This window comes from Oncorhynchus mykiss, chromosome 9, assembly GCF_013265735.2.
Source record: "Oncorhynchus mykiss isolate Arlee chromosome 9, USDA_OmykA_1.1, whole genome shotgun sequence".
Classification (NCBI taxonomy): domain Eukaryota; kingdom Metazoa; phylum Chordata; class Actinopteri; order Salmoniformes; family Salmonidae; genus Oncorhynchus; species Oncorhynchus mykiss.
The window spans coordinates 25,423,127-25,444,438 of record NC_048573.1 but is presented as its reverse complement, the minus strand read 5'-3'; the positions used below and the strand labels follow the sequence as shown (position 1 = coordinate 25,444,438).

The 21,312-nt window shown below is 40.9% G+C and overlaps 2 protein-coding genes across 11 annotated transcripts; one reads left to right on the top strand and one right to left on the bottom strand.

The window, feature by feature from the left end:
- The first annotated feature begins 187 nt into the window (after positions 1-187).
- LOC110531820 (eukaryotic translation initiation factor 5A-1) lies at positions 188-10,624 on the top strand. Of its 5 annotated transcripts, none has more exons than XM_021615261.2 (6): positions 188-415; positions 2,768-2,937; positions 3,099-3,203; positions 4,240-4,371; positions 5,677-5,749; positions 8,976-10,624. In XM_021615261.2, the coding sequence occupies exons 2-5, from the start codon at positions 2,770-2,772 to the stop codon at positions 5,737-5,739; spliced, it is 468 nt and encodes a 155-aa protein (XP_021470936.1). In that variant the 5' UTR covers positions 188-415; positions 2,768-2,769; the 3' UTR covers positions 5,740-5,749; positions 8,976-10,624. The 5 variants fall into 5 exon arrangements, with proteins under 5 accessions (XP_021470936.1, XP_021470935.1, XP_021470934.1 ...); XM_021615260.2 differs by having other exon boundaries at positions 189-415; positions 2,765-2,937; XM_021615259.2 differs by having other exon boundaries at positions 189-569.
- Positions 10,622-18,041, bottom strand: LOC110531819 (G protein pathway suppressor 2). 6 transcript variants are annotated; one of them, XM_036987673.1, is made up of 11 exons: positions 17,712-17,751; positions 17,427-17,544; positions 17,173-17,282; positions 16,960-17,072; positions 16,466-16,545; positions 16,176-16,255; positions 15,712-15,916; positions 11,767-11,927; positions 11,456-11,551; positions 11,216-11,257; positions 10,625-11,057 (listed from the first exon to the last, which is right to left on the bottom strand). In XM_036987673.1, exons 1-10 carry the CDS (start codon positions 17,712-17,714, stop codon positions 11,249-11,251), a joined length of 975 nt encoding a protein of 324 aa, XP_036843568.1. In that variant the 5' UTR covers positions 17,715-17,751; the 3' UTR covers positions 10,625-11,057; positions 11,216-11,248. The 6 variants fall into 6 exon arrangements, with proteins under 6 accessions (XP_021470927.2, XP_021470930.2, XP_021470929.2 ...); XM_021615252.2 differs by lacking the exons at positions 11,216-11,257; positions 17,712-17,751 and adding an exon at positions 17,881-18,041 and having other exon boundaries at positions 10,622-11,057; XM_021615255.2 differs by lacking the exons at positions 11,216-11,257; positions 17,712-17,751 and adding an exon at positions 17,881-18,041 and having other exon boundaries at positions 10,622-11,057; positions 15,712-15,886.
- Positions 18,042-21,312: the final 3,271 nt, after the last annotated feature.

The following is a 21,312-nucleotide window of genomic DNA, read 5'->3' as shown; positions in this document are numbered from 1 at the left end:
AGCGCCCATATCACCTATGCCCAAAATAACGGTCCTTAGAATGAATGAGAGAGGCCCCATGCTCAGTGAATGAGAGGTTCCATTCGATGTTCCGGTGATTGCGCCCCCTCCCTGTTCTAGAATCTGAGAATTGAGGGTGACCACGCCTGCGCACTAAGCACAATATTGCCTAGGTTCATTTCATGGGTATTTGGAAAGGCTGGGTGAGGGAGTGAGCGAAAGGCGGAGAGTGCTAGGCTACGGACATTGTGGGTTTAAGGTTCCCACTCTTTTTAGGCTGGCGGCTGACCCAAGCGTATGCGCCCCCCCTCCCCTCCCCCAACGAGAACGATTTCGACGGAGCCGCAGGACAAAATAGGGAGGATAGTGGAAGCTACTGGAATGAGAGAAGAAGAGAGCTGATTTAGGAGATAAGGTACGACAGACAGAGGCATCGCGGCGGTAGACACCAACTAGACAACGGTAGCTACGGACGAAGGGAGAAATAGGAAGACATAAAAAAGTGGGAAGGTTTGACAGTTTTGTAAAGCGAACAGAGTAAACAAATTGTGGAAACGTTAGTTCACCGGGTAAGTTAAGCCTACTTATCATAACGTGAATATAACGGGTGTGATTTTGCGTGAGACTAACTAACATTGCCTATGCTCGTCTGCTCATAGCTGTCACCTTATTTTCATTCTAGATAGATGCTCACTTGTGAGCATTATGAGATGATAGCCTACATTGCATTGTTGTAAGCAATAAGCTGTTAAACAACATTGCATTGTTGTAAGCAATAAGCTGTTAAATTGCCCTTGCTCAATGCCCACTGATAAAGTTTCCGTTACCTATCAGCCAATCAAATGTATAATGTCATGCATATCTTCGGTGGGACGATTTTACACATAGAGATTGACCAAAATAACTTGGGACCGAAACTCAAACCTACCGCTATGATCGCCGTAGCCTTATCATGCGCATTAGCTTAGTCATTTTACTCTAGTAGCCTACATTCCTATCAGCAATGTGCGACGTAGCCTTTTCAGTGTATCAAGACCACGATTTCTCCTTGTGTGGTTCATGCAACAATGTTACACTTGCCTCTCGGCTGGAGCGGAGCCCCCATATTAGTTAGTGGGCCTCAGCCCCCTAGCAGTGCGCATGCATGCAACGATGCCGTCACTGACAGCCGGTTCACGTTTTGTGCGCACTAGGCCGCGCTAGGCTCCTACACTGCGGAGAAGACACGCGTGTTATAAAAATGTGACAGCGACAGTTTGTCTGTTACTAATATGTCAATGAACATATCCTTATTATGAATGTGTGTTTACGTGCAACCGATAGTCTCAAATTGGCCTTGTGTGTGTCAAGCGCCGTGGTTAAGCCTCTACCAGTATAATCAGTCGTTTCCCAGTAGGCCTAGGCTATGGCTGCAGACCGAATTAAATCACAGTAAATGTATTGGAATATGCTATATGATGCAATACTTTTGTAGCTCTTTCTGTTAAATGGATATAACTTTCCACCAATACCTTTGCCATTATTCTAACAGCAAGTTTACCGTTATAATATTATTGACGTTATAACCAAGAACAACAAGTTGACCGTTATAATATTCTTGACGTTACAACCAAGAACAGCAAGTTGACCGTTATAATATTATTGACATTATAACCAAGGCTGACGCACGCGTGCATTGCTTTTGGCCAGGCATGGGGCCTTTCCTTGAATCGCGTGCATTCCTCCGCCGCGATATATAGTCACTCACACACTCGGCAAATAATATACTTGTTTCCATAGTCCATTATTTGAAAATGTTCCAATGTTTGTGTCAATTGCACAAAAGTAGCATAGAGAAGGCCTATACATTTTTCAGAAAAGTGTTATATCCTATTGCTCATAGTGAGTAGGCAATGGCTGACTGGTCCAGTTAAGAGGTGCCCTATCTCGTTACTTTATTTAGCTCGATATTATCTTTTTCTTTCTCCTAATGTCAGTGAACCAGCTCTTTATTCATTTTTGTATTCAATTCATAATGTTGCATTTCTTAACGTTATTAAGTCAAATATGCAAGTATTCCACTGGAGTGTGGTCTTTTGGACACATTTCAAATGATTCTTGAAAATTCACAATAGGAGACAGTGTAGGCCTACTGTACACTTCATTACACTGCAAACAGTGTTAACATCATACCAAGTGCAGTAGGCCATCATTTTTCTATTGCTCAATAATGTGTTTATTGCTAGAAATAGGAATACAGGAATACACTCTCTTTTTATTTATTCTTTAGCAAAACCTTTTCAACATCTATTGTAGATGTATCAGCAAATAGGTAGTTTCCCAAGAATAAGCCACAACTAATATGTATTAGAATGGAGCTAGAGGTAAGTAGACCACTTGGAGTAATTGGACCACCTTCCCCCAATCCCAGGACTCCTCAGTATCTGAGGGGTGTCATTACCAGTGATGTCATTACCAGCGGTGTCATTAACCAGTTCTTAGTCCTCATTAACATTTTATGTTTACATTTTGTCATTTAGCAGACGCTCTTAGCCAGAGCGACTTACAGTTAGTGCATTCATCTTAATAAGATAGCTGGGTTGGACAACCACATATGTCAGTCATAGTAAGTTCATTTTCCCCCAATAGCAAAGTCAGTGCTAGTAGGGGGAGGGAAAAGTCAAGTGCGAGTGTTAAACCATGAAAGGCAATCTTTTTTTTTCATATTTTTTTTTCAACCTCTTCCCACATTCCCCCTCCCCCTGTGACATCATTGCCTCTGCAGCAGGTATGGCAGACGCAGACGTCGACTTCCAGACAGGCGATGCCGGGGCATCCGCCACCTTCCCCCAGCAGTGCTCAGCCCTGCGCAAGAACGGCTTCGTGGTGCTGAAGGGACGACCCTGCAAGATCGTGGAGATGTCCACGTCCAAGACCGGCAAACACGGCCACGCTAAGGTCAGTGGTGTCCGATTTGACTGTAACCATTTGTATAGCCCTTGCTGGTGTGCAGACATGAAGGCGTGTCTGACATCATACTATCTTGCCCTTGTTTCTGAGTCTGTACGCAGTGTCTACAACTCCCTGAACAGTTTGTGTTTTCTTTCCTTTATGGGCAGGTCCACATGGTTGGTATTGACATCTTCAACGGAAAGAAGTATGAGGATATCTGTCCCTCCACCCACAACATGGACGTACCCAACATCAAGAGACTAGACTACCAGGTGAGAGGACATTGGAACGGCCAAAGCAGTGAGGGGGACAGAAAGCACGGAGGGAGAGAAGGAGAAGTAGTGAGAAAGAGGTATTGCTGGTTTGAGTGAGATGGCCAATTAGGTAACACTCACTCTCAAACAAAATGGCCACGTCACTGGTAATAGATGTCCCTTGTGCATTCTGATTCCCTATTTGTAATTCCCTGACTCAATCCCCTGCTTGACTCACACTGGAAGATCTGTGAGGATTGACTAGGTGTCAGAAGTATGGTGGAACCTCCCTATAGCCCAGGGATCATCAACTAGATTCAGCCGCAGGCTGATTTTATCTTGAGCGGATGATCGGGGGGCCGGAACATGAATACAAATCGTTTGTAGTCGGCAAATTGCATGCGTGGGAATATTAGGAACAGATTTCCAAAAATGTAATAATTTGGAGCTGATTTACTGGTGTTTTACAGTCTTTTATGTCCAACAATGAAAATGTGAAATGTTATGTTTTTGCTCAGAAAACTTGGGGGGCCAAATAAAACCACCCACGGGCCAAATTCATCCCGCTGGCCGCCAGTTGGAGAACCCTGCTATAGCCTATTAATAGGATGTGGAGACATTAGCATTTTCCCCGTACTAATCCAGTGCTGTTTAAGCCATGAGGAAAAGTCAATGAGGGTGGAGGAACACATAATGGAGTTTGTAGGGGAATGTAATCACAGTGGTGTGTCTAGTAAAACTCTGGGATGGAATGCCTTTGACCTACACCAGCACAAGTTCCAAACTTTCTCATGGTCCTTCGAGCCGGATAGGGAACCTCAAGTGGGTAGCTGTTTTTTCTCCTGTGTTCATTATTACCCTCTTTCGGGCGGGAGACTCTGGCACTGTGGGTGGACATGACAGTCGGTTGATTGGAGGGCACACAGGAGCTCGAATTGATTGATTGATTGACAGGGCAGTTACAAAAGGGTCAGAAATGAAAAGAGAGTACTTTTCACACGTCTCTGTCTTTTCTGTCATCCTCCTTTCCCTCCCTCCTCTCTTCCCCTTGCAGTTGATTGGGATCACGGATGGTTACTTGTCTCTGCTCCAGGACAGCGGTGAAGTGAGAGAGGACCTGAAGATGCCAGAAGGAGACATGGGCAAAGAAATTGAAACCAAGTACGACGCTGGAGAGGAGATTCTGGTCAGTGGTGTTCCTTATCCTACTTCTTCTATGATTCTCCCTTCGACAAGAAATTGCCTACGTTGCTATTAAGCATGGCGGTTTTGTAAGACACAGTGTTGCATGGGAGTAGGACTTTTGCTAAAGTCCAGAGATTTTATTGTCCTTATTCAGTCCTTTGTACCTCCTCTACATAAGCAGTTGTGTAGGTAGACATATCTGATTCATGTTTTCCACTCCTCTTCTGATCCATTTACCCAGTGTGTGTTTGGTGGAAATTCTATACAATGGGATTAAGTACTTGAGTAAAAATACTTTAAAGTACTACTTAAGTATTTTTGGGGGCTATCTGTACTTTACTATTCATATTTTTGATAACTTTTACTTTACTACATTCCTTATGAAAATATTGTACTTTTTACTCCATACATTTTCCTTGACACCCAAAAGTACTCGTTACATTTTGAATGCTTAGCAGGACAGGAAAATGGTCCAATTCGCACACCAATGAAGATAACATCCCTGGTCATCTCTACTGCCTCTGATCTGGTGGATTCACCAAATACAAATGCTTTGTTTGTAAATGAGTGTTGGAGTGTGTCCCTGGCTATCCGTAAATTTAAAAACACAAAATGTTTTTTACTTTAACTTTTGATACTTTAGTATATTTAAAACCAAACACTTTAAGACTTTTACTGAAGTAGTATTTTACTGGGTGACTTTCACATAAGTCATTTTCCACTACGGTATCTTTACTTATACTGAGGAATGACAATTGAGTACTTTTTCCACCACTGATTCCGTACGTATTATAGCTGCTATAGTCATATTGAACCTGTATACTTACATTACTTCCGGGAATTGAATGTCCCTGTCACGAATAGTTAAAATTAGCAGAGTACACAAATACCCTCACTTATCAGTGAAGACTGGCAGGACAAGGGATACATGGAATTTGGGAGTAAGACTGTACAGTATGTAGCACATACCAGTCTCTACTGGGAATCGATATCATGCTCTCAGCAGCACTCTGCAAAGTGTTATGGTTTAGGAGGTTGGTGGCACCTTAATTGGGGAGGACAGGCTCGTGGTAATGATTGGAGCGAAATAGGTGGAATGGTATCAAAAACATTCCATTCAATTTGCTCTGTTCCAGCCATGATTAGGAGCCGTCCTCCCCTCAGCAGCCTCCACTGGTTTGGGGGTAACAATTGCTTCAAGTCTCAGGGAAAGGGATGATGTCACAGCCTAAGATAGACACACCTAGTTTACTTCTACTACACTGTTCTGCTAATTAAAATGAATGTATTTTTGTTTGTTTCCCAGATCACTGTTCTGTCTGCGATGAATGAGGAGGCTGCAGTTGCCATCAAGGCCATGGCTAAATAAGACACTGCAGGTAAATGCAAAGGCTTTCAGTATCCCAACTGAACTACATGTCACCTCATACACACACTGCCTGTGACAAAAGTGCCTGGACACACGTGTGTGTGTGTGTGTGTGTGTGTGTGTGTGTGTGTGTGTGTGTGTGTGTGTGTGTGTGTGTGTGTGTGTGTGTGTGTGTGTGTGTGTGTGTGTGTGTGTGTGTGTGTGTGTGTGTGTGTGTGTGTGTGTGTGTGTGTGTGTGTGTGATGCCACAGGACACTTTTTAACATGCACGTGCATTGCCAGGTTACACGTACATAACACTGTATGTCTATGGACCAAGGGGAAGGCAACTCCAAGACTGCTTTTTGGAGAACATCTCTATTCAAGACCTTGAACTACAGAGACGTTGGCACAACAGGAGTTATGGTTAATGTTGATCAAGGTCTTTCTGAATGTATCTTATTTATTTGTATGTCTTTTTTTATCAGCCAAGCTTAGGTACATGTTTTACTTTGCCTAAGGACGCACTGAAACACTTTGGCTGGTCCCCCAGGCAACTTATTTATTTGTTTTTATATCACAGGAGGTTGGTGGCATCTTAATTGGTGGAGGACGGGCTCTTTGGAAAGGCTGGAGTGGAATAGGTGGAATGGTATCAAATACATAATAATGTCTGTAACGGCGCAAATGGAATGGCATCAAACACATGGACAATGTGCCATTATTATGAACCGTCCTCCCCTCAGCAGCCTCCTGTGTTTGAAATGTTACTGTTGGTTTACCTGGTTGTAGTCTTCAGTCACACTACAGTATATGTCTGTTTTGAAAAACATGTTGAAACAAGGGAATTGTTTAAGAGTACTATACAATATACTGGGGATGTCTTGTTTTTCCATGTACATTGCATTCGGAAAGTATTCAGACCCCTTGACTTTTTCCACATTTTCTTACGTTACAGCCTTATTCTGAAATGGATTAAATTGTTTTTTTCCTCATCAATTTACACAAAACCCCATAATGACAAAGCAAAAACAGGTTTTTAGAAATGTTTGCAAATAAAATACAAAAGAAAACTGAAATATCACATTTACATAAGTATTTACTCAGTACTTTGTTGAAGCACCTTTGGCAACGATTACAGCCTCGAGTCTTCTTAGGTATGACGCTCCTGTATTTGGGGAGTTTCTTTCGTTTCTTTCTCCCATTCTTCTCTGCAGATCCTCTCAAGCTCTGTCACGTTGGATGGGGAGCGTTGCTGCACAGCTATTTTCAGGTCTCTCCAGAGATCGATCGGGTTCAAGTCCGGGCTCTGGCTGGGCCACTCAAGGACATTCAGAGACTTGTCCAATAGGCACTCCTGCGTTGCCTTGGCTATGTGCTTAGGGTCGTTGTCCTGTTGGTAGATGAACCTTCTGAGCGCTCTGGAGCAGGTTTTCATCAAGGATCTCTCTGTACTTTGGCCCGTTCATCTTTCCCTCGATCCTGACTAGTCTCCCAGTCCCTGCCGCTGAAAAACATCCCCACAGCATGATGCTGCCACCACCATGCTTCACAGTAGGGATGGTGCCAGGTTTCCTCCCGACGTGACGCTTGGAATTCAGTCCAAAGAGTTCAATCTTGGTTTCATCAGACCAGAGAATCTTGTTTCTGTAATATTTCAGTTTTTATTTTTTTAAATAAATTTGCTAAAATGTCAACAACAAAAAAAAGTTTTTGCTTTGTCATTATGGGGTATTGTGAGTAGATTGATGAGGGGGGGACTATTTAATCAATCTTAGAATAAGGCTGTAACGTAACAAAATGTGGAAAAAGTCAAGGGGACTGAATACTTACCGAATGCACCGTATATTATATGAAATCTGTGAAAGGTACAGTACTGTTACAGCAATGGACTTGCCTACCCCTTATGCACGTATTACTTGCTTACATATGTTGTTATTTATTTACAGTATTTATGTATGAGCACATGTGTATATATAAAGAGTTGTTTTATATAGATTCCAATGCTTGGTGAATTTGTGTGAATGTAATGGTGTATTTACAGTGAGCTCCAAAAGTATTGGGACAGTGAGCTCCAAATGTATTGGGACAGCGACACATTTTTGGTTGTTTTGGTTCTGAAATGATAATGACTATGAGGTTAAAGTGCAGACTGTCCGCTTTAATTTTGAGGGTATTTTCTTTGATATCGGGGTGGACCGTTTAGAAATGACAAAGCGTTTTGTACATATTCCCCCCTCCATTTTAGGGGACCAAAAGTATTGGGACAAATTCACTTATGTGTATTAAAGTAGTCAAAAGTTGAGGATTTGGCTCCATATTCTTAGAGCCCAATGAATACACAAAGCTTGTGACTCTACAAACGTGTTGGATGCATAATGATTAATGATGGAGAAAGCTAGTTGCACAAATATCATACCACCAATACCTTCTAACCTCACACCATTACAATAACAGGGGAGGTTAGCAATTTTTATGTCTCTAACTTTCTCACTCATCGTTATTCACGATTCATTCAGGATTGTCCGTAATCATGGTAGCATCCACATTAAGGTAGAAGTGTTTAGAATCATATTCTATTCTTAGTTACAATAAAAATGATTCATAAAATGACACAATACATTGTTTACCACTCATTTCTATTGTGCACAAAATAATCTGAAATACAACCAAAACATACAACAAATGCACCAAACAGGTTTGTAGTCACAACTTGATCTAACTAATCATTGCACGTATGAATTTGTCCCAATACTAAAATGGGGGGGACTATGTACAAAAAGTGCTGTAATTTATAAACGGTTCACCCAATATGGATGAAAAAACCCTCAAATCAAAGCTGTCTACACTTCAACCTCATAGTAATTGTATCATCTCAAATCCAAAGTGCTGGAGTACAGAGCCGAAACAACAAATGTGTCACTGTCCCAATACCTTTGGAGCTCACTGTATATGAAATGTGTACTATGTGAGGTCAAGGTTGTTAAATGTGTGGTGGGTTACTGTATTTTGATGGTATGTGAAAGGATCTTTGTATTTTTTGAATGTTCAGAGTCCATACTGTATGTACCTCAATGCACTTGTGAACTGTTTCGTATTGATGCACACTAAATTATCCTATCCACTTTGTTTTCTTTCTTCCCGTGTCTCCTTCCTATCCCTACGTGTCTCTTCCTCAATCACTTCATCTTCCCTTTTCCCCCCTTTTCTACCTATCCTACCCCTGTACTTTCCTTGTCCTCCCCACTCTCTTTCAGGAGTTAACAAGATGCACTGGACCTGGAAAAGGGAGGGAGTAAGGCCACGTCAATGCTATTCTCCCACTTTTGTTTTTGTAATCTCTCTCCCTCTCACTGTACTTTCTCGCCCTTCTCTGGGTTAAATTAGGAACGCAATTCAATAAATAATTGGAAATGGCAAAACATTCTCTCCACACACACACACACACACACACACACACACACACACACACACACACACACACACACACACACACACACACACACACACACCTGTACAGATGAAACGGAGAGAGAAGGTAGAATAGAGAAAGAAGTGTTTTCTCACAAACAAATTGCCGCCTATGAGGGCAGGGCGTAAGTAACTACTGTACCTAGTCAAGGGAGGAGGGGTGAGAATCTCACAAATGTCTGTTTTGTACATTTTTCCGATTCATCAAGGGCTTCTTCAACTCTATGCATGAGTGATGGATGCTGTTCTGTTTAGGAGCTCATTCAGCGGGAGCACTGTGCTTGGAATGTTACAATAGAAATATAGCATACAGCATTGAAATTGGTGCCAGTTCTAGAACATGGAGATTGTGTCAGGTCTATACGTTCCATTTCTATCTGACGTTCTGAGTGATCCGCCCTTCTGAATGAGCCCCTTCTGTCTTGTTCAATATTTTGTGTAATGTATAGCACCTAAACCTGTCTGTTAAAAAAACGTGTCATGATTTACATGCTAGGACCAGGGCCCAGATTCACAAAACCTTCTTAAGAAGAAATGTCTTACCAGCCATTTTTTCCTTAACTATAGACTTATGATGAAAGGTAAACAGAGTTGCTATTCCTCAAAAAAGGTTATTGGAAATGTACTTGCACTATTTCTTATGTTTCTCCTTTTAAATAAGAAGTTAAGAAGAAATTAGATTCTTGAATATAAAGTTTGGGGATTTGTTCCTAATTCCAAGATAGCTAAACCCTTTGTCTTGAACTCAGGGCAGTGAGAGAAAAAGCTCATGAAAGCAATTGAACATGTTTAATTCACTCACAAACCTCATCTGAAAGTTTCAGTATTTATTATTTTAAACCCAAGAACATACTAGAACAGTAATCTCAGTAGAAAATAGGATTGCCTTTGCTAGATAAATGTTGTTGCTAGGCAACCGATTTAAGAAGACTAACAAGATATGAGAAGTTTGTAGGAAAATCCTAAAATCTTAAGATATTAAGGAATTTTTTTCTTAAGAATATTCTTATGTAAGTGTTTTGTGAATCTGGGGCCAGTTCTTTGAGTAGGAGTTGAACAAGTGTCACACAGTAGCATTTGGGAGAAATGAAACTAGCAACCCAATTCCAGTGTCAATTTCAGTCTTTCAGATATCTGATCAAGTCCGTGCACAAGACTAAGTCCTTTCTTTGCGCAATCGGCCCCTTATCTTCCATTACCCTCAAAGGCTGGGCAAAGACCTTATCGACAGGGGCTGCCAACAGGGCAGGTAGCTAGCTAGTAGACACACTGGGTCACCTATAGAGAGAAGCATCAAGTTTTTGACCCATTATTACTTTGTACAAACTCCTGAATGAGAAAAAGTTATGGCATTTGGTTTTTGCATTCACAAAAGTCCAAAATGTGCAGAATGTCTACCCGCCCCAAAACAAATTAAAGAAGACACAAATTGTTAGAAATGGTGTGTGCTTTATTTATTTATTTCACGGACATAATAGTTTAAGGTAATACATCCAAAGACACAATCAAATTGACAAAGTATAACACTATACAGTTTCACAGTGGAGAAAATGGTTTCCTAGAACACCTAGGCCTCTAAAACTAAAGTAATACAGCACTAACAAAATAAACTATACAAGAAATATTACTACAAAAAGTCAAGCCTGTAGGTTTGGGCTTTACAATCAACCATTAAAATCCAAGTTTTACTGTCCCATAATTCCAGTCTTCTAGAAGCCTATGAAATCTCAACGATAAGAACTCCTGGTAAAGGTAGTTTGGGCAGGTAACCATGGTTACTTGCTGTGTTGATAGAATCTCTGTCCACTCTGGGTGTGGGGGAGGAAAGCGTTGCGGGGAGCCGCTTGGGGAGAGCTCTGGAAAGGGGCCTGGTGGACGGAACAACGCCAATTAAATGTTATCAAGCAACAGCTAAGACCTTTAAGCTAAACCATGCATATTTTAAATGACCAAGTAATAATTTAAATTGAATATTATAGTTGACACATTAAAGATGTTTGCGTTCACTGTTAAGATTATTTCATACTCAAGATTCACACTGGTTTTCCTCTGGCTTTGGCTATGAGAGCTTGGACAAATTGTGCAAGAAAACAAAAATACAAATCACTTTTCAATCTATGCTTTAATAAAGAGCACGAGTAAAGCAATAACCAACTTTTCCCAAAATAACCTCTTTCTGAGGCACTCATATTTCTGATGGGGGTGATGGATCAACAGTGGGCTGTAACAGTAAGATGTGGGGTAGGGAGGGGGTAATGAGGTGTACCTTGGGAGTGGGGATCTGGACAGCCATGGAGGGAGTAGGGAGCAGGCTAGCAGCGGACGTATGGAGGGCTTGGGGGTGCATGGGTCTCAGAGCACCCTGGAAAAACACAAGAGGAGTTTAGGGAAAGACACGGAAAGGACAAGAGGTAAGAGTGAGGACTCCGATTTGAATTGACATTTGTGCACTAAGCACTTAAACATTAAAACAGATTCACAACTAAGTGTATTGGTTGAATAGAGAACTCAATCTTATATAATAGGCACATCTTGAAAGTGCATCTTCCCCCCTATCTGTCTGACCAGTGGTCTTACCGCGTCAGTGAAGCCAGACTGTTGGTTGGCATGTTCCAACTGCTTCTGAAGGGGTATTCCGGCACCAGGGATGAATCCAGGCTGGGATGTGAAGTGACTATGAACAGCATAGCCTGGCTGCTGATGAGGGAGGTACTGCATTGCCTGGAATGCAGACACACCTAGGCAGGAAACAGAAACAATCAAATTGGGTATTAAGGTATTAACCCATTCACATCCTAGTACTATCTTTAGTACAATATTAACACGTGCCACAGAACAAATTCTGTTTGGTGGAAACTCAAGAAATTGTTTCAACATAGTTAGTACAAGTGTCTAGACAGGCCACATTGACGTCATCTATCATACCTCCACTGTCAATCAAAGTTGTGCTTAGAATTATTTGTTCAAATTTTCTCAATGATCAGCATCTGTCTTTTTTTTTTATACATTTAAGAATTAAATTGTTTAAAAGCATATACAGGTCCTTCAGCAAGTATTCACAACCCTTGACTTTTTCCACATTTTGCTGTGTTATAGATTACATTCAGATTGGTTTTGTCACAGGAGTTACGTTTTTAGAATTTGTTTTAACAAATTAATTAAAAATGAAAAGGAGAAATAATAGGCATCCACCTCTGTTAGGGAACGACTAAATAAGTTCAGGAGTAAAATTGTGCTTAACAAGACACATCTGCATGGACTCACTGTGTGCAATAATAGTGTTAAACATGATTTTTTTTAATGACCACCTCATCTCTTTACCCCACACATACAATTATCTCTAAGGTCCCTCAGTCGATCGATGAATTTCAAACACTAGTCATTCAACCACAAAGACCAGGGACGTTTTCCAATGCCTCGTAAAGAAGGGCACCTATTGCTAGCTGGGTAAAAATCTATTTAAAAGTAGACATTGAATATCCCTTTGAAAATTGTAAAGTTCTTAATTACACTTTGGATGGTGTATCAATACACCCAGTCACTACAAAGATAGATGCATGCTTCCTAACGCAGTTGCCGGAGAGGAAGGAAAACCCTTAGGGATTTCATCATGAGGCCAATGGTGACTAAAACAGAGTTTAATGGCTGTGATAGGAAACTGAGGACAGATCAACAACATTGTAGTTACTCCAGAATACTAACCTAATTGACAGCGTGAAAAGAAGGAATCCTGCACAGAATTCAAATATTCCAAAACATGCATCCTGTTTGCAACAAGGCACTGAAGTAATACTGCAAAACAAATGTGGCAAAGTAATACACTTTTTGTCCTGAAAGTGTTATGTTGGATTTGTCCATTACTAAGTACCACTCTCCATAATTTCAAGAATAGTGGTGGCTGCATCATGTTATGGTTATGCTTGTTATCATTAAGGACTGGGGAGTTTTTCAGGATAAAAAAAGAAACAGGATGGAGCTAAGCACAGGCAAAATCTTAGAGGGAAACCTGGTTCAGTCTGCTTTCCACCAGACACGGGGAGATTAATTCACCTTTCAGCAGGACAATAACCTGGACAATAACAATAACAAGGAACAATCTACACTGGAATTGCTTACCAAGAAGAGAGCGAATGTTCCTGAGTGGCCGAGCTAGAGTTTTGAATGAAATCTTCTTGAAAATCTATGACAAGACTTGAAAATGGTTGTCTAGCAATGATCAACAACCAATTTGACAGAATTTTGAAAAGAATAATGGACAAATGTTGCACAATCCAGGTGGGGAAAGCTTTTAGAGACTTACCCAGAATGACTCGCAGCTGTAATCACTGCCAAACGTGCTTCTACAAAGTATTGACTAAGGGTTGTGAATACTTATGGAAATAGTACATTTCTGTATTACATTTTCAATACAATTACCAAAATGAATTCAGGCTGTAACACAACAAAATTTGGAATAAGTCAAGGGGTATGAATACTTTCTGAATGCACTGTAATACACTGTATATAAAACATAGACATGGTTTTAAAAAGGTAGTTGTAATATTTCATTAAGTACAGACATTTGTAGGTGGCTTAACTTGTCCCTGTCCCACGGCTCAGTTTACCCCATACCCAGGGTAAGTTGTGCCAAGAGACCACTTTTTTTGGACAGTTATGTTTTCAAAACTGTAATGTTTACATGAATTCTGATTACTTCCAAGGATTCACAACATTCTGAAATATATGTAAACAGAACAAAAATATAAAGCAACATGTAAAGTGTCGGTCCCATGTTTCATGAGCTGAAATAAAAGATCCAAGACATCTACCTGACAGGTGTTGCATATTTGGAAAGTGATTAAACAGCATGATCATTACACAGGTGCACCTTGTGCTGGGGACAATATAAGACCACTCTAAAATGTGCAGTTGTCACAACATTATACCACATGTCTCAAGATTTGAGGGAGTGGGCAATTGGTATGCTGACTGTAGGAATGTCCACCAGAGCTGTTGCCAGAGAATTCAATGTTCATTTCTCTACCATAAGCTTCCTCCAACGTCGTTTTAGAGAATTTGGCACTATATCCAACCGGCCTCACAACCGCAGACCATGTGTATGGCGATGTGTGGGCGATCGGTATGCCGATGTCAACGTTGTGAACATAGTGCCACATAGTGGAGGTGGTATGGGCAGGCATAAGCTTCGAACAACAAACACAATTGCATTTTATCAATGGCAATTTGAATGCACAAAATTACAGTGACAAGTTCCTGAGGCCCATTGTGAGGCCATATTTGTTTTTAAGGTATCTGTGACCAACATACAGTGCCTTGCGAAAGTATTCGGCCCCCTTGAACTTTGCGACCTTTTGCCACATTTCAGGCTTCAAACATAAAGATATAAAACTGTATTTTTTTGTGAAGAATCAACAACAAGTGGGACACAATCATGAAGTGGAACGACATTTATTGGATATTTCAAACTTTTTTAACAAATCAAAAACTGTGAAGAAGTTTAAAGCCGGATTTGGATACAAAAAGATTTCCCAAGCTTTAAACATCCCAAGGAGCACTGTGCAAGCGATAATATTGAAAAGGAAGGAGTATCAGTTTTTCAGTTTTTGATTTGTTAAAAAAGTTTGAAATATCCAATAAATGTCGTTCCACTTCATGATTGTGTCCCACTTGTTGTTGATTCTTCACAAAAAAATACAGTTTTATATCTTTATGTTTGAAGCCTGAAATGTGGCAAAAGGTCGCAAAGTTCAAGGGGGCCGAATACTTTCGCAAGGCACTGTATGCATATCTGATTATCCCGGTCATGTGAAATCCATAAATCCAAAATGAATTTATTTCATTTTGACTGATTTCTTCATATGAACTGTAACTCAGAAAAATCTGAGAATTTTAAATGTTGCGTTTATATTTTTGTTCAGTATAGATATCTTTGTTAGAAAGAATACTTTATTTCCCTTGACTGAGTGATGCGGAATGTAAAACGTGGCAGAACCTATCCCACTCTCCCCTATTGAAAAATGTTTGTTATGGACATGAATAGTTTAAGGCAACAGTAAACCTGTTAGGATGCTATAATCTATTTCGTAAACTGAAATAAGATAAATTAACAAACCCATTTGAAAAACTAAAGTTATACTGAAATGATTATATTTCACTCCAAAACTAAATAAAATAAAAACCATCATGAACTATGTTCAGTTTCCTTCCACCATATGTTTTTGCACCAGCTTCAGTGCTATTCCTTTTAAAACCAAGTCACATTGAGATTTCCTTTATATTTCAAACCTAACCTATGACCTGACCCATCACCTGAAGTATTACAACCCCCCACTGGCAATATCTCCACAAACTATTCAACGCAAATGGCTCCTAGCCTCCCACAAATGTTTTCTCCCTTACACTAAAACAAAGACAAAATATTTTATACAACTAAAACTAAATTAAAAACTAGCAAATCAGGTCTGAAAACAAAATTCAACTTAACTGAATTTCAAATTAAAATCCCAGCTACACACATCCTACCTCTGATCTGGGAGCTGCTGGCAAAGCTAACAGGTACAGAGGGGCCGGGGGCGTAGGTGGAGGGGTGTTGTGTCTGGGCCACGCCGTAGCTCTCGTGGACCGACTGACTACCCCCAAACTGTCCGTGCTCAGCCGGGCCCGCACTGAACCCAGCCTGGTTCTGGTAGTGACGGCCCTGTGGAGCGAGGAGAGTGAAACGGTCACTCTAAGCAAATCACACAGAGCACGGGTTATGCGTCTGTTGGCATCATTGACATTTTCTATGGCTCAGTGGGTAGGGGCGTGGTGTTTGGAACTACAGAGTTAAGGATTTGATTCCAGCTTGGGCCGAATAGTGATGTCTGGAACTCCATTTATTGACCACATTGCTCCTCAGACACAAGTGAAAAGTGTGCTTCATAGAAAGCTCTCAAATGGTTAGAAAGGATATTACACATGCGGAGGGCTTGCCAGTTGCCACTCACCGGGTTGACCGGTGTTGGAAACAACTGCTTACTGCGCTCCGACAGCAGTCCCCCGGCCCTGTTGTGACTGACTGGACTGCCTGACAGAAGGAAGAGAGAACAAAAAAAGGGATGAGGGAGGAGTATAGTGAAGTGACAGGTGTCAGTGAAGTCACTGAAGACATTTGTGGAGAGAAACAATGTGCCACATATATTGAAAATCAAAAGGTCTGGTAGATGACCATATTATTATGATTATTATGTAATTGATAGGGGATTGCATTTATGAACAGATGTAGGCTAAACCTTACATTCAATGTTAAGGAGATGCTGTCCTGTGTGCACGGTTAGACTGGGCTGGTAGCTGGCTGACGTCAGTGTTGTGATGTCACTGCAGGAGAGGTAAAAACAGGTGAGATATCTGACAGGAGAACTCAAACAATCAGCAAATCCTGATATCTATGGCCTTACTACAATCACATTCCTAATCCAAACTGGGAGTATTGCATTTCAATCATCTAAAGTGGATCCTTGACCTTGACCTTTTCTACACCTACATTAACGTTATAATAATAACAATAGTAATACATGGGATTTTAAGAGCCTTTAAAACAAAAGCAAAAAAGGACACTATGTTAAGGAAGCTTGACCGGTGAAAGCACATTTCTAGACACATCCAGGCATCCAAACTGTTTTCACCTAAGCTGTTTCCATGTCGGTAAATATTAAGGAAAGAAGACAAGGAAAGAAAGCCACTTAAGATTAAGATGCACCCGAGGAGTCATAGAGGCTCAATTCCTCTCACCTCTGCTCCTTCCTGCGTCTCTTCTCCTCCTCGTGCAGGACCTTCTTCAGCTGGAGGAAGAGCTGATGCTTCTCCTCCTGAAGTCCCTGCAGTTTCTCCCCCATCTTCATCACCTGTGAGGAGGAAAAGGGAGGGGAAGAGAGGGTTAAGGTGAACAAGTTATTTCTCTGATTGAGCCCCATCTGTTTGTATGTTGTTATGACTTTCTCTGACCTGTTCTTTGGTCTCCTCCAAGGACATCCTCTCCTCTATCTCTTTTGTTCTCTTTCTCTCTTCTTCCTCTTTCATCTTCTGCTCCATCATCTTGTCCACCTCTTCCTCCTCTGAGATTAGGAAGAAAATAAATCACCTTGAGAACAATGAGAAATGTGCACCAATTCCAACAAGATAATTCTGGAAGCAAATCAGGCTTCCAGTTACGGTTGGTGAGGAATGCATTAGTCAAGCAAAGCCTTGTGATATCTCACCTTGTCTTTTACGCTCCCTTTCTCTCATTATGTGTTTGTGGAGGGCTCTGGCCATAGCGTTGGACAGCTTCGGTCTGTCCAGCAGAGCAGGCATGGTGACAGGCAGTGGAGGGGCCAGCTGAATGCAGCAGAATGGAGAGAATATGTTGCTACATGCTAGCTACATGCAGCAATAAAAAAGTGACAATTACCAGCTAGGAACTGAACATGTTGTTTTCTTCAAACATTTACTTTGTTGCTAATAGAAATACATAATCATAGCTATAGTAAATTGCATTAATTCACCATCAGCTAGCTAACGTTGCGTTTAATCTGGCTATGCTAGTTGGTAACTAGAATTGCTAACTCAATGAAGAACGGCCAGCAGGCGTTAAATTGTAAACAGACTTTCGTTGCTTTATGAGTCTCCGCTTGGAGTTTGGTTGTTTTGCATAATTATAAAGCGGAAAATTACCGTTTTTCTATGAAAAACACGGACTTTTTGTCTGTATTGTAAATTTTAAAAAATTAAATCATGGTTAACCCCAACCAATACACTTCCGGTGTGAAATTGAGCTTCCTGTTTTGACTTCAGGGGAAACGTGGGAGTTTCTAATTAGCGCGTGGCCCAGACCTTGATCAGAAGATATTATTTGGAATGACTGAAGTTCACGGCCGGCCCGCTCATTATACAGGATTAGGTGGCCGATTTACTAGGGCTGCATGTTCTGAGCTAAACTGACCAAGATGCACCTCCAAAAACTACACTTTTATTTATTTTATTTCACCTTTATTTAACCAGGTAGGCCAGTTGAGAACAAGTTCTCATTTACAACTGCGACCTGGCCAAGATAAAGCAAAGCAGTGCGACAAAAAACAACAACACAGAATTACACATGGGATAAGCAAAAGTACAGTCAATAACACAGTAGAAAAATCTAAATACAGTGTTTGCAAATGGAATAAGGAGGTAAGGCAATAAATAGGCCATAGTAACGAAGTAATTACAATTTGGCAAATTAACACTGTAGTGATATATGTGCCGATGATGATGTGCAAAAGAGCAAAAAAAAGTCAATTAAAACAATATGGGGATGAGGTAGGTAGTTGGATGGGCTATTTACAGATGGGCTGTGTACAGCTGCAGCGATCGGTAAGCTGCTCAGATAACTGATGATTAAAGTTAGTGAGGGAGATATAAGTCTCCAACTTCAGCGATTTTTGCAATTCGTTGCAGTCACTAGCAGCAGAGAACTGTAAGGAAAGGCGGCCAAAGTAAGCGTTGGCTTTGGGGATGAACAGTGAGATATACCTGCTGGAGTGCGTGCTACGGGTGGGTGTTTCTATGGTGACCAGTGAGCTGAGATAAGTTTTACCTAGAAAAGACATAGATAACCTGGAGCCAGTGGGTCTGGCGACGAATATGTAGCGAGGGCCAGCCGACGATAGCATACAGGTCGCAGTGGTGGGTGGTATATGGGGCTTTGGTGACAAAACGGGTGGCACTGTGATAGACTACATCCAGATTGCTGAGTAGAGTGTTGGAGGCTATTTTTTAAATGACATCGCCGAAGTCAAGGATCGGTAGGATAGTCAGTTTTACGAGGGTATGTTTGGCAGCATGAGTGAAGGAGGCTTTGTTGCGAAATAGGATGCCGATTCTAGATTTAATTTTGGATTGGAGATGGTTAATATGAGTCTGGAAGGAGAGTTTACAGTCTAACCAGACACCTAGGTATTTGTAGTTGTCCACATATTCTAAGTCAGAACCGTCCACAGTAGTGATGCTTGTCGGGCAGGCGGGTGCGGGCAGCGATCGGTTGAAGAGCATGCATTTAGTTTTACTAGCATTTAAGAGCTGTTGGAGGCCACGGAAGGAGTGTTGTATGGCATTGAAGCTAGTTTGGAGGTTTATTGACACAGTGTCCAAAGAAGGGCCAGATGTATACAGAATGGTGTAGTCTGCGTAGAGGTGGATCAAGAAATCACCCGCAGCAAGAGTGACATCATTGATATACAGTGCTGTGAAAAGTATTTGCCCCCTTCCCGATTTCTTATTTTTTTGTTTTTGTTGTTGAAAATATATGCTATACCCCATCCACACTGAAGAGGCTCTGAAATGTACACCATCCCAACTGTGAAGCACGGGGGTGGCAACATCATGTTGCGGGGCGCTTTGCTGCAGGAGGGACTGGTGCACTTCACAAAATAAATGATATCATGAGGATGGAAAATTATGTGGATATATTGAAGCAACATCTCAAGACATCAGTCAGGAAGTTAAAGCTTGGTCGCAAATGGGACTTCCAAATGGACAATGACCCCAAGTATCCTTCCAAAGTTGTGGCAAAATGGCTTGAGGACAACAAAGTCATGGTATTGGAGTGGCCATCACAAAGCCCTGACCTCAATCCTGTAGAACATTTGTGGGCAGAACTGAAAAAGCGTGTGCGAGCAAGGAGGCCTACAATCCTGACTCAGTTACACCAGCTCTGTCAGCAGGAATGGGCCAAAATTCACCCAACTTATTGTGGGAAGCTTGTGGAAGGCTACCTGAAACGTTTGACCCAAGTTAAACAATTTCAAGGCAATGCTACCAAATACAAATTGAGTGTATGTAAACTTCTGACCCACTGAGAATGTGATGAAAAATAAAAGCTGAAATAAATCACTCTCTACTATTATTCTGACATTTCACATTCTAAAAATAAAGTGGTGATCCTAACTGACCTAAAACAGGGATTTTTTTTATTAGGATTAAATGTCAGGAATTGTGAAAAACGGAGTTTGAATGTATTTGGCAAGGTGTATGTAAACTTCCGACTTCAACTGTACATAAAAATAAAGACTTTCCATTTACTTTGAATTAAATGTAATTACATACCAGACATTTTTAGTATATCCTCAGCCATTTATTTTTTGGGGAAGTTCTGTGCAACTTCCTTGGCCATCTACACCAAAATATTAAATAGAGTTTTTGACCTACTTGTTCATTATTGAAAATATAACTATCAAACCTGCATTACAAAGACCCCACAGCTGAAAGTGTGAGCTATTTCCCCACTTTATGACCACCCAGTGGTCTTTTCCATGGCAGGGTCTTCTCATTTTGAAGTACTCTCTTTTTTTACGTAAAAATAATGGAATTCTGATTAGTTATAGGCAAATGAATACACAGGCCAAAACTGTTTGCTGATTTCCTTATCACTATAATCTAATAGAGGTAACTTCCGTTATGCCCCATTCTACACACAGCCTAAATTATAGGCACTGAACCATTTACAGGAGAATAATAAAAGTAGCAGACAGGATCCAACCCTATCACAGTGAATAAAAGTAGAGCGTTTGTAGACTTTAAGAATAAAATATTAAGTGACAGTTTCATCAGTATGTGCTTAAAGTTATATCACAAAGATCACAGATGACAGTGCCCATCAAGTCTATGACAAAAGAGAAGGAATTGTAAGCTCCAAAGTGAGTTAAAGTGTGTTTGTCAAAGTGTGTTTATCTGAATATGTCAGTTGTTAAACATAATACTTCTATTTGCAATAGCAATTTATGATAATGCAGTTGATGAATATTCCATGTACCAACACTACATGTAGGACGGACATAAGACATTCCCACATACAGTATACACATACATAGAGGCATTTTTCAGCTATGATTTTACCACTCAGAATCCAGAATGGATATGACAGTGGGGCCAGCACAGGACGTAATACACCTACGTACATCTACGTTTTGATCTTCTTGACTTCTAATCTGGTTAACTGCTACTGTGTGTCAAGAAAAGAGCCCCAATTAGGGGTTAGTGTACTCCAGTAAAAAAGGTCTGGTTTAGATTATTGCCCTGTGTCCCTGTTCATAGGGGCATGAGAGACTAGTCAGTCGTAGAATTGAGTTG

Excerpts from the sequence above, each read along its gene's own strand:
- LOC110531820 (XM_021615261.2), top strand. The coding sequence starts at position 2,770 with ATGGCAGACGCAGACGTCGACTTCCAGACAGGCGATGCCGGGGCATCC. Across the intron at positions 3,204-4,239 it reads TCAAGAGACTAGACTACCAG|TTGATTGGGATCACGGATGG; the intron begins GTGAGAGGACAT and ends TTCCCCTTGCAG. Across the intron at positions 4,372-5,676 it reads ACGCTGGAGAGGAGATTCTG|ATCACTGTTCTGTCTGCGAT; the intron begins GTCAGTGGTGTT and ends TTTGTTTCCCAG.
- LOC110531819 (XM_036987671.1), bottom strand. Across the intron at positions 16,256-16,465 it reads GCATCTCCTTAACATTGAAT|GCAGTCCAGTCAGTCACAAC; the intron begins GTAAGGTTTAGC and ends TCCTTCTGTCAG. Across the intron at positions 15,917-16,175 it reads TTCCAACACCGGTCAACCCG|AGTGACCGTTTCACTCTCCT; the intron begins GTGAGTGGCAAC and ends TGATTTGCTTAG.